This window comes from Tubulanus polymorphus, chromosome 2 (genome assembly GCF_964204645.1).
Source record: "Tubulanus polymorphus chromosome 2, tnTubPoly1.2, whole genome shotgun sequence".
Taxonomy (NCBI): Eukaryota; Metazoa; Nemertea; class Palaeonemertea; order Tubulaniformes; family Tubulanidae; genus Tubulanus; species Tubulanus polymorphus.
Genome location: NC_134026.1, coordinates 6,331,310 through 6,343,903, shown reverse-complemented (window position 1 = coordinate 6,343,903; position 12,594 = coordinate 6,331,310). Strand labels below are relative to the sequence as shown.

Below are 12,594 nucleotides of genomic sequence, written 5' to 3'. Positions count from 1 at the left end.
AAAGAACAATACACCTGTCTTCAGATGTATTTAATTAATTAACAAGTTTTTGTGGTTTCTATTTCTGAATAGAGGAGAATGTGTTAGGATTCTTTCTAAAAATGATTGCAGGGGACACATCATTCTGAAAATAAGTGTTTTTATTATGCTAGCTACACAAGGAGAAGATAGGTTTTTTAAGGATTCCAACATTTAGTTTATAATGCGGGTCGATGAAGTCGGCCAATCACTGAATTTTCATTCAACAAACACAAACCTAGTGGCAGCACCGTACGGTCACCTAGCGGCATTTCTGAGAACTAATGTAATGCTGCGGACCGGCTTTTAATGAAAAACCAACTGTTTCATGGCACCCTGACTTGTATCTCTCAAAATAAATTTTCTCAGAGAGGGAATGGTTGTTGTATATGATTTAAGAATAGAGCTCCAACGGTCTAGGTGAGCGGGCAAGCAGGAGGTAGCTTTAGTTCACAGAAATTCCGCCAGGTGACCATAAGGTGCTGCCACCAAACTGAAGCGGGAATATCAGTAAATTCAGTATGTCGTGATGCAAACAGTTGTCTTACATTCGTTTCTCTGAATTGTTTCATCTCTTCCACTCCTTTTTTTCGTCTTCGATTCCTTCATAGATTAACCAGAACAATTCAACTACTTTGTTGATCATAAAAACAATTATGACAAACATTCTTCTATTTTGAAAAGTAAAAAACATATTCATTTATTTCAACACATTATCGCAAATTGAGACGTACAAATTTCACTGGTTTAACCCCTGTTACCCCTGGTACAGTGCGGCCTGCCGCATTTCACTCAGCGTGCCAGTCCCACCAGAGCCCAGTTTCACAAAAGTTTTTGTAAAACTGGGCCCAGTGTTTTGTCAATGTATGCACGACATATGAAACCAGCGATGAAATCCGAAGACGCCTCTTTAAAAATCATTGAAAGCCTGCACGTTTAGTTTGCAGACAAACCCTGCACAGGTTCGAAACAAATCTAAATAATAAAAAATGTCTATATAATAATTGTCTTTTTTCAAGCCAACACAAATTATTTCGACCCAGTAAATTCAGTAAAATTTTGTAAATCAATTTCAATCAATCAATCGATGTCACCCCATAGTGTCGACTCACGTCGTAAATTCTTAACGATTAGTTTTCGCTGTTTATAAACGGTTGTCGGAAAAGTAAAGCATCTACCAAAACTGCAAAAGCGGTCCTAAATAAAAACTGTTTTCTGCCCAGATTCGCAAGTTAAGCGCGCGGAAGAAAATAACAGTGCTTTGTGTCATCCACGAGTTTGGATTTTAACTTCAACACTTCACTTAATCAAGTTTAAAATTGCGGGTTTTAAAGTCGCTTTCAGTCGAACATCAATCACCGCAGATTGAGTTCAACCACGCGTCTTCTCTGAATCCAGACTCTTTACCGCTATGACCTTTGAACCTGGGCAGCCCTCCAAGTCTGGCTGTTAAATACTGATTTGTTGAACCTCCCACTCGTGTCGCCACCGGTCTTTTCGATTAATCCCTGATGACCGCTTCCACGAGGAGGTAAACAAACAGTAACCACGGCAACGAAAATGTACCAAACTTGGAAGGAATAATTGCTGAATTTACTGTAATTGTGGCTAAAGTTCACACGGGCGTATCGTCCCTGGTTTGCATTCGAAAATGCTTGATAGCTCGGCGGCGGTGTGCTTCCGTCGAATCTTCAGTTTGTCTGCATTTCGTGTACCACGGTTTCCATTTCAAGCACTTTTCCGATTTTTTTAACCTGAAGCACGGTAACTGGGCGTGGTTAAAGATCAGTTCCCCGACGTGTTTTGCCAGCTTATTGCCCGTCAGTTGACTGAGACATCGATTCAACATGTACGTACATCGGCAATGATACAAAGGCCACGGGTAATAATTATATAATCCGTTCACTCTGTGATGCCCTACAAACAAAATGCAAATTATCAATAAGTTTTTCTTATCTTTTTGTTTACTTCCTTCATCATAACATTATTTTAGAAATACAGTATTCGTTATTGAGATGGCAGTCGCCTAACACTTCCAAGGCATAACTATATAAGGAACGCTATCCCTATGAACTCTGGGGACAGAGACATGTTGAGGGACATGTTGAAATTTTCAATTTTAAATACGATCGCACTGGACTGAGATGACCGTCTATAGATTGTAAAAATCTCGAGTCGCTTGTTTTTACGAGTGTCAAAGTTGAATCAAAGCCCATTTTAGCAAAATTAGTGACCAGACCAGTTACTACTTTAATACAGTAAACTCCACCGTAATCGGTTGAGCATCGGGGAAACAGGAGGCTTCTCCATAGAACTCAAGTTATGGTTTCTCAAAAAAGAATTTACATGTAGAAAATTAACTAATTCCGGTGACTTGGAGGGATCGGATTGACCATGAGTACTGAGCAGTCTATTCGGCGGGGAAAGAAAGAGTTGATCTCTTCATCACACATACACGTCATTCAGACATGTCTACATTGATATTAAGTATTTTTGTAGTATTAAAGGATTAAGAGAAGTCTGAACGTCAATTAAGGGAAAGCAAAGCGGCGCCTATAGTTGAGTCTGGAGACAATCATCTCAAAAACAAACTGATAAAAAAATCCGTAATCCAATGCGCACAAAACATACGAGAGCTCTGGGAATGAAAAATATCAGATGAATACCTGGTATGGTTCCATTCGGACAACCACGATGAAATCGCCTGCAGCATTTGTCCACTTCTCTGTGTTCGCCTAACTTTCGTGTTATATTCGATGGTCTCTCAAATCGACACCAGTTTGTCCCTGAATTGAAAACACATCTTGATTACGATTGAGATAATCGTCTAATGCCCGAATCAGATTGCGTCGGATCCAGTGAGCGATGCTGGTTGATGATTGGACTATGACCTGCGCTAGTTTAGTAATTGGCGCTGGTGAATACAGTGTCAACTTCTGGACAGTTCCACACATTTCTAATCATTCGAAATTTTCTATCTTTAATTACGAAGTCAAATTTACCTCCGTACAACTACGAAACTGGGCCCTGTATTGTATATTTTCTTTACTTTATTTCCAAGGTCTGAGAGTAAATGCAAGTCACCAAAGTACGGTCACTAAAGAGTTTGATTGATCCCGACTGTAAAACTCGATCAACTTCTATTTAACTTTCTATTCAAAATCAGTTCATTTTCTACCGATTGAATTTAAAGAGTTAAATTCTACCAAACAACTGTAAAATTCGGTTTGAGATCGTTTATTCCATTTACAGTAATTACGGGAAGATCCCACCCTAGAAACCGGTTATTGAAGAATCGTTTGATACTAACCTGGTACACCATAATACAGCTCTAACATCATCTTCGCCGTTTTAAATCTACCTTTGTCTTTGTGTAATCTCTTTTCCTACAAAAACAAGCGAGCGCAAGGGCATTAAAGATCGAGTTTATGGAGAATCTTAAATTCTAAACCCTTTCTCTGCGTCACACGTCTACTGGTTGTTATGTGTCAAATACAGTAGAACATTTTTATTCGACTTTATACCTACTGATGATTTGCTAACTTCAACTCCTTTCAGAAACTTCGTACATCTTTTCGCGTGTCTGGCAACGTCCATTTTAATGACCATTTTATCTCTTTGGGACTTGCCTTCGATTGCCTACACAAATACACGAAGATTAGACATTATTGAAAACAAAATAAGATTTAGAAATTGTTTCCTTTAGTTGCTTATTTCTATTTCTTGTATGACGAATACGTTGAAAGAATTCTGTATTTGATTTTGGAAAATACCCCAAGGCCGTGCCGAATTTTTGTGAGAAAAATGCACTTTTTCACCGTAAAAAGGGCACTTCCCGATTGAAAAAGAAAATGTGAAGTGCCCGGGAATAAATCATTTCAGAATGCATTACTTTTCATTTTCCGAAAAAAAAACATGAAAATTGTATCAAAATTTTAAAGAACATTGACCCAAATTTTGAAACTGACTTAGCAGGACAATTTGAAAATCTTAGGAACGACCCCTCACTCGGCACGGACCTGGACACCCCATACCCCTCGATAAGAGTTCACTTTATATTGCTCTGGCCGGAGAAACGACTGTTCAGAATGATTAAGCCAAAGTTCGAATCGGACATTACTGGTACTGGGTCGATATCCTCCACGCAGTAATAACACGGCGAAGTAGCCATCAAATAACGAGAAGGAGATGAAATTGCCCGCGAATGAGGAAGGTTATTTCCAAGAATGTATGAAGAATCAGCTCCCCAGAGAACTTCACCGACAGCAATAGGACACACCAACATAATTAACATCCAGACAATTTGATACTGAGAACAACCATCAGTGAACTTACACGAATGTCGGGGTTTAGAATCAGATACACGACAGGGGCACCCAGAAAGCAACAATTTGATTCTAGATAACAACGTATGTAAAAAAGTACTTATAGAAATGAAATGAGAAATGAATCAAGAAGTGTCGTAAATGTTTAACCGTTTGTTTTTTTCCTTAAACCGTTATGAACGCACCGAGGTTTCACCCTGAAAGTGCATTTGTTTTCACACTGCTTTTCGACGTTCTAAAACTATCCTCGCCTTACATTCTGTGGTACACGCTGAGAATACGGTTATTGATGAATAAACCTTCAACAGTTAAAACATCAAGGATTTCAGGTTACAAGTTACAGGTTAGTTTATTCATCATAATCAAATGAACAACGAATCAGTAGAAAAAAGAAAACAATATATACATATATACAATACCAGAATTACAAAAATATGAAGGGGACCAAGTCGAAGTGCACAATATTCAGAGGACGATTTTCACTTTTTCGCTTGACGGTCAATCGATGACGCACTGTGACGTCGTGTATATATATGTACAATATCTTCGTCTCCGATTGTTATGAAATGCCTGATTCGCATTCTTATTTCATATCAGTGCGGAATGTGATAATGTGATTATTTCATTAGTTGGCATCGAGATGATAACGGTAACATCTCTCATTCTCTGCAACATTCCGTGGGATGTTGACTGATACTGCCGCTTCGTTCATTCACTAGTTCTGAATGTTATATATGTGGGTTGTTTGAAATGATCGGAGTCGGATCCAGGAATTTAGAATACGGACATAAACCTTTCTAGGACCAGCGAGCGCCGTGGGCTGCGTGAAGCCTTTAGGACGGATGTTGGGGGTGTTCCAACAAGAACCAATTGACAGAATTCTTGGTTTATATCGAATTAGATATAAGTGATTATCATCATTGACTAATGTTTTTTCTTTTTTTATACATGTTTGACTATATGAAAAGAGATGGACCTCATTTTTTGGTCGTTGCACCTTCGTGTTGTCTGAACATGATTTTATGTGATCGCATCCATGGAAGATTATGCTCAAGGCGACACTAAATAATTCTTCCACAATCATACACGCGCAGTCTTTATATCGACCGTATAGGTCGGATTTGGACTGTTATGATGCAAAAACAGTTTGGACATGTACAGCGGAAGGTTACATTATTGTTTAAGTGACGGCTTGAGTGGCTTCACTCTTTCCACTGTCCTGTACACGAGAACTATACGATGAAATAATGAATAGAATGCCGGGTCCTATATGTTTCCTAGGAGATGTTAGATCATACTGTAGAGAGTATCTAGAAGATTCAACGAAAATCACTACATACAATATAGAAAATAAGAGGGTTCTTTATTTCATTTTTATCATAATCAACATGGGTCAGCCTTTCAGTGCAATAAAGAAGGTGTCTTCAGGCTGCACCTAAAAAAATGATAATAGCTGATACGATCCGTATAAGTTTTGCAAAACAATGTACAATAAAACTTTGGGCAAACAATATTTGTTTTGTCATCACCGATATATCTCATGTGCATATCTCTTTGCATGTCATCATGGGAATCTAACGGTTAACACTTCTCATATATTTGGGGTACTATGTATATCCCATTGCCCTTTCAAATGAAGCCGCCATCTTCTGAAGACTCTACCCGTATTTTCTTAACAATGTCTTCGCCGTACATACGTATCTAACAACTGACTCGATACTAAAAAAAACTACTAATGTCGATGAATTTCTGAATAATTTATCAACTCGTGTGCTTTATATATGCGTATATTTATGGACTATGAGTGGGAGAGACTTTACATCACATTGCACGATGAAGTTCTGATTGCGGTGAGACCTTAATCTTTCATCATAAACGTATCAAATATGATTAGCAGAAAGTATCGCGTGAATATATACGACCATGGAACTTGCCACTCCCGACCCGAAACTGTTATTTTCATCCATGACATACTTGTCATTTTTGTGTGGTTAACACATTTAAACACCTGCAAGTTATACAAAATGTCATTTAGTTTGGGCCAACGATTAAACTGTGTTTAAGAGACGAATTGAAAACGCCTCGAGAGCTGTTACGAGAATACTTGTATCAGAAAACTGTGGGTCACGCTTATGGCTCACGCCGCTCTCCAGAGCATTCCATAAAACAATTAGCGACGTTATATATACATGAATAGCGGCAATTTGAGACGACGCAAAGAATTTTATAGTGATACCACTCACATTTCTCGATTTCACATTTTTAGAACTCGTGCGTAGTTCGCGTGAATAAGGACCCACTTATACTTATACACATGTATAAGCCCGCTGAATGGTTTGAAAACGAAATTCATTTAAGATTAGAAAATATTAATTTAAGATGGCGCATAGCCCGGGCGCATAGGCGATGGTATTTTCTTTGAATTTAGTCGAAACGAAGGCCGACCTACGCCCGGCATCAGTTTTTGAAAATGGCTCATAAGATTGAGTTGAAACGTCACTACTCTCATAGTTTCTGGAAATAGCTGATAGAATTGAGTCTAAACGTCACTACTCTCTTTTAGATTTTGGAAATGGCTTGTACGTACAATTGAGTCTAAACGTCACTCGTACCATACCATAGCCGTTATTATTTATCAATTAAACTACGAAAAAAGGTAGACGAGGAAATTTACTGCTTCGATTACAAAGTAAATCTCTGATGACAGTGTTATAGTGTGTCTATAGAAGAAAGAATGATAGTATGTAGAGCTAGATACGGCGAAGATCAGCTCGGAGTTAATTTCACGCCTCGTCTATCATCCAGTCCCGGATCATCGCTTAATCTTTCCGATAACCATTATCTCATCATTACATATTTCTATAGTACATATTTCACCTCTTTTTCTACACAAAAAGCGAAATGAAAATTGTTCGATCTAGCGTACGGTGAATGCATTCGAACGAATGTATATGAAATCTAAGTTTCGAGCGGATATTAATTGCATATACAAAAGTGTGGGAGGTTTTTATACTGGAGATCGGATACCCTTACACTCGAAACCAACCGCCTGTGATAATGACGAAATATTATACCTAAACGAAATTCTTGATATAACTCGAGGTTAAGGAAACTCTCGTGGTATTTCTTTTCAGAGAACGTGTCCTCGTAGCATTCTGCTGCCCACATTCGAGTGTGACGTCATCAAAACTAGACACTCGGATGAAAGTGAAGATAGTCGTGATCGCATTTCGAGTTAGGATCAATTGTATCATTGGTGATAATATATTCGAACCATGGTGTGTACCTTTCATAACAAACCTACGAAAAACCTATACCGGGAAAGAAGCAAGGGTCTTAGATTTTGAAATCGGAACTGTGTTTTTTTAAGATCTATTGCCTCATCATAAATCGCAGTACAAAACGTAGATGAAGAAAGTCGAATTGACAATTCGTCAATGTTGAAGTATGCTTCAAGTGTTACACATAATGGGAACTTTTACCAATGGAACCTTTGTCGCTGTTCTGTCTAATAATACACGACTCGACGCGTGGGAGAAGATGAAGTGAAAATTCCAAATGATTAATCGGGAATTAGTTGCATAACAACATCCTTCCTTGTCTCGCGGTCTCTAGCAGATGTGATTTAAGACTTGCTCAGACATGTTCAATTTCGAAATCGTCTATTTTTCTGTACAATCGACGAAAACCAAGCCCTGAATAATAGTTAAACTATACATAATACACCCGGAGTGAGCCCCGAGGCGGGAGTTGTTTCGACAATTTACGACCAATCCAAGAATTATTCACTGACTGAGACCATGATTTACAGTTGTATCTCCAAACGGGGCCGGTAATTTTCCGAACATAATTTTTTCCTCATAAAATTCATACATATATATAAAACGTTTCGAAGTGCAGGAATTTAGGGGTGAATTCCGTATAAAGTACTTATAAAGTAGAAAGATATATTTCTCCTCATTTCGCATTGTTCGCATAGGTTTGATGACCGCCTGTGATAAACTAAGCAAATAAACGACCTTTCGTCATTGATTGCCAACAACGATTCGCAAATATCATGTAAATAGGTAGAAACTTGAAGTGTGTAAAGTGACATCTTAAACAGCGGTTCAGATAACGCTTTACTTTAATATAAACCGCCAAAATCGTAAATAACACGGTCTATGCAAGCGCTTAATGTAACACCAAACGATAAATAACTAAATCAACAAGCTGTTCTATAGTCAATTAATTTCTATGAAAACAAATTCGCCGATTATTTACGCGCTGAAAGTTGAAAGGTTTTGTTTAGACTACCCCTCCATTCATTTTTTTTTATACACAATATTGCATAAGACGTTTGACATTTGTCGCAATGCGTTCTGCAAATCGTTTCGTGCGATAAAAGAAGTAAGAACAGTCGTTTGATTTTTTTCCCTTGTCTCTTGACCCCGATTTGACCGATTTAAGTTAAGGGTTATTATGAATTCAATGGTTGTAACAGCGCGCACACGTGTACATATTCAAATCAAAGACTCCAAAAACAGTATCATATGCTCAGTCAAATTCGCTCGAATTCGTCATATTTAGGATGGTCATTATTTTGACTTACATTCACTACGGTAAATTGAATTGCCGAAATACAAGATAGACTCGAACATTATAAAAGACGAATTCACATGACGACTTATCCAAATGACAATTTACACTTGTAATTGAATTGGAAGTACAAATTCGGATTGAAAAAAATAGAAAAGCCTCAAGCAATGACGATACAGCTAGCGAATTTGATTGTAAATACAAATTGGGTCTCAAATACAGATACGACTTCAGTAATATGATATTGACGATTTAACCGAATTTGAATGAAGAAAATTTTGATTAACAAACACCTACCTCCGCAAATATGGTTTTACCCGTTTCAGTGCCATTCTCGGACGGGTGACAAAATATCAGATCATCCGAACGGTCGAAAAATGCAGTCACGACGTGATCTCCGTCCGAGTAAAGTCTCACTTTTCCGAAAGGTTGTTTAATCGTGGCTACGTACGATTTATACGATCGCGCCAGCGACTCCTTCCCGCACAGGATGAGGCACGAAAAAGTCGTCAAAACAATGTAGCTAATGATCACCTTGAAATCGTTCATTGTTAATCACCGCGAGTGAATTATATATAAGTGAAGTATAGTTAATATGAATGAGAGAAGTTGATCTGGCCGCCGCCGGCGCTTGTGTCAGTTTAATCCAAATAACTACGACAGTACAGACATTAGAAAACCATTAAAATACATATGGCATTGCAGACGTGTTTTTCGAATAAATTGTCTCGCGTTTAGAACAATTAAAAACTATGCGTAGTACTGGTGTGGCAGTCGACCCCCGATCTACAGGAAGCTCTCCGGCGTCTCTCTCTAAGAATGAATGAACTGTCGTTTGCTTTTATCGCACCGAATATAAATACACCTCGGCGAGTCGGCGTTGGCGAGTTGGTTCATCCAATTAAACCGATTAATCCTTGACGCGTTCTCGCATCACGTGATCTGGGAAGAGAGCATGCGGGCGGGCGGAACCTCGACGAAACACGATATAAATCCGATTGCGCGTTTACCTTGGTGAGATATACAACCTTTGGGATATCATCTTGATTTCGTTTAGAATAATAGAACAGAGATATAGGAACGGGTAACATTTTGGTCATGCACGTAGCATTTGCTTCGCTGAAACATTTTTCTCACGCTTCAGCCACCACGCGGGGGCAGAGACTTTTCCTTAGATATGACAATGACATTGAACTGGAAAATAAATCATAAAAAGACACGACAAGCCCTTTAATAACACATATAGACATTCTTTGTATGTGTTGTATTGTGTTTCAACAAAAAAACTTCACATGATTTGAAATGCAGGAATGTTTTAGGCGGCGTGCCGGGCGAGTGCACCACGAGGGTTAACAGCACACACGTGTGATAAAGAAATACCATCAAACAATCGAATCAAAGAATAAAACTGATATATTCATCAAGTATCTTATCTTACTTATATCTTTATACTTTTTGACAATGTTTTATTATCATAAATACATTTCAATATCATTATGTTTCGATCATCAGGACCAGTAATTACTGTTCCTATGTAAAGTCAGGGAAGTGTAATGACACCCATTACACTTCCCTGGTCAATTTATAGAGGTTCCTGGTTTAAGAGTTTGGCCAATGGTTAGCCATGTGTCCTTCTATATGGAGAACATGCCTGATTGGCTCGTTGTCGATGACGTTATTGTGACGCATGCTCGAACAATCGTAAACTGAGGCCGTACCTTGCTGAGAGAAGAAACCGTAGCAACTTGAAATGAATATATAGAAATAGATACAAAATTACTTCAGAAACAAATTGACAAACAAGACCCAACGTGCTATACGTAAAATTCCTTTTTCTATTGATTGGGTAGATCCTTAGCTAAAGGAATATAACCATTAACAGCTATCTCTTACAATCTCCTTTCACCTTTAGTATATATTCTAAGATTTCCCTTCAGATTATATCGTTCTTCAATTAGGAACACATTCTAAGGACATTCTTAATTCGAGGGGTTTTCTTACATACGATGGTTAACGCAAACGACTATATTTCCATGGTCGTGATTATATATTGAATCCCGCGCTAATAATGAAAGATAAATCCAAAATGATTCGTTGAGCTCGCAGTTTATTTGGAAATAAATTCCCCGAAGAATGAAAAATATGAGTCTGAAATATTCCCTTGAACTCATAGCATATTCGACCTTTCGACTATATCCTAAAAGTCATTTTAAGGAATGCTGAAGATGAGAGTATTCTGAAACGTCGAACTAAATAATTGTCTCATTCTTATTGGAGGTATCGTAATCCTTGCAGCCCGAAAGAGTGCTTCATAGTTATCCAGTCGTGTTGTTTCAAATCAGAAAGACAAATCCAACTGCTTCACCTAAAAGTCACTTACTTAACTTGGATAAGATGTGGAGAAAACTTAGTACGGTACACATTTTTAAATGTCGCATTGATGAATTATTGATAGAATTGATAAGAACCACAGAGTAAAGAGAATTGACTAATCTGATAGAATCACATTCATGAATATTCAATTTCACACGAGGCAAATCTGGATCACTTTTTCTGGGATAGTCTCCCCCACTTCACTCTGACACAGCAACTGACATTTATCGTTGGCGGATCAATGATGTTGTTCATTTTTAGACATTTACACCGGCATCTCAGTGAAGTTGAGGAGCGGTTTATTACAGCAGATACCACTGTTGACCTTCCCATGGCTTTTTCTGGAATGAATCGAGAGTTTAGAGGAAATATAAACAAAAACATCGACCTGGGATGACACCCGATTGAGTAAAAATATCGTGGTGCACGTCGAAAAGAACACAAAACCGTAATCTATTCTATCATCCACAATGAACACTTTCTACAAACTTAAAAACTATGCCCCCTGTGGGAGCTCTGCGTGGTATAGTTGCTATATGAAATGCTTCATTTCCAGGTTCGAGCCTTGGGGAAAGTCGTGTGGTTATGGTTGTTGCGTGTATACATTTTCTTAACATTTCTCATATTCTTTTTTTCTAGAATGTCCGTTGTAACGAGGGAAGATGATTTGAAGAATGGGGGAGTGAAGATGCCGAAGATATAAAGGATCCGGCGATGACCTGTAACAGTCTCAGGGATGATCAACTGCTTTTATGTTTATTATGATGGAATTAGAAATTCAAAAGACACGAGTCAACTCACAACGGAACATGTAGATTATTATAGTTTGGAGAATTTCGATATAGCCAAGTCTTAAGTGGCAACTACAAACTCTCTTGAACGATGAATATGAATGACGAAGAAAATTCGATACGTGTCCTTTTTCACCGCCTCAAGCAGACAGCTGGGTCAATTTAATTCGTGTGAAAGGTGTGCCGGGAATCTGAATTAAAATCCGGATATTCTAGAAAAAGTGAGACGAGTTGTTTGTTAGATTTAAATTGGCTTTTTTCAACGTATGTAATACAAGTAGAAGCCAACCGCTCCCCGAACATCATTGAGCTAACTAAAGTTTCCACCCACGAGTCTGCTCTCCGGTTTCAGCCAGTTTGGATAGTAACCCTGATAGTCCTTGGTCTCACTTATACCCTTTGCTCTTATCATTTTCCCGCACGTCAGAATTAGAAATGAATTTATTCCTTATTTGATATGTCGGGGAAAATCTTCCCGTCGTGTTATATGATACAAAATGATCCACAAA

General features: G+C 38.2%; 1 protein-coding gene across 1 annotated transcript; it reads right to left on the bottom strand.

Moving 5' to 3' along the window:
* Window positions 1-687: 687 nt before the first annotated feature.
* Window positions 688-9,898, bottom strand: LOC141899802 (phospholipase A2-like). Its single transcript, XM_074786337.1, has 5 exons — window positions 9,219-9,898; window positions 3,547-3,657; window positions 3,329-3,404; window positions 2,685-2,804; window positions 688-1,935 (listed from the first exon to the last, which is right to left on the bottom strand). The coding sequence occupies exons 1-5, from the start codon at window positions 9,468-9,470 to the stop codon at window positions 1,634-1,636; spliced, it is 861 nt and encodes a 286-aa protein (XP_074642438.1). The 5' UTR covers window positions 9,471-9,898; the 3' UTR covers window positions 688-1,633.
* Window positions 9,899-12,594: the final 2,696 nt, after the last annotated feature.

Coding starts and splice junctions, on each gene's coding strand:
- LOC141899802 (XM_074786337.1), bottom strand. CDS start 9,470: ATGAACGATTTCAAGGTGATCATTAGCTACATTGTTTTGACGACTTTT. Junction 3,658..9,218: donor GTAAAACCATATTTGCGGAG/GTAGGTGTTTGT, acceptor GTATTTGTGTAG/GCAATCGAAGGCAAGTCCCA. Junction 2,805..3,328: donor GCTGTATTATGGTGTACCAG/GTTAGTATCAAA, acceptor TTTTCAATTCAG/GGACAAACTGGTGTCGATTT.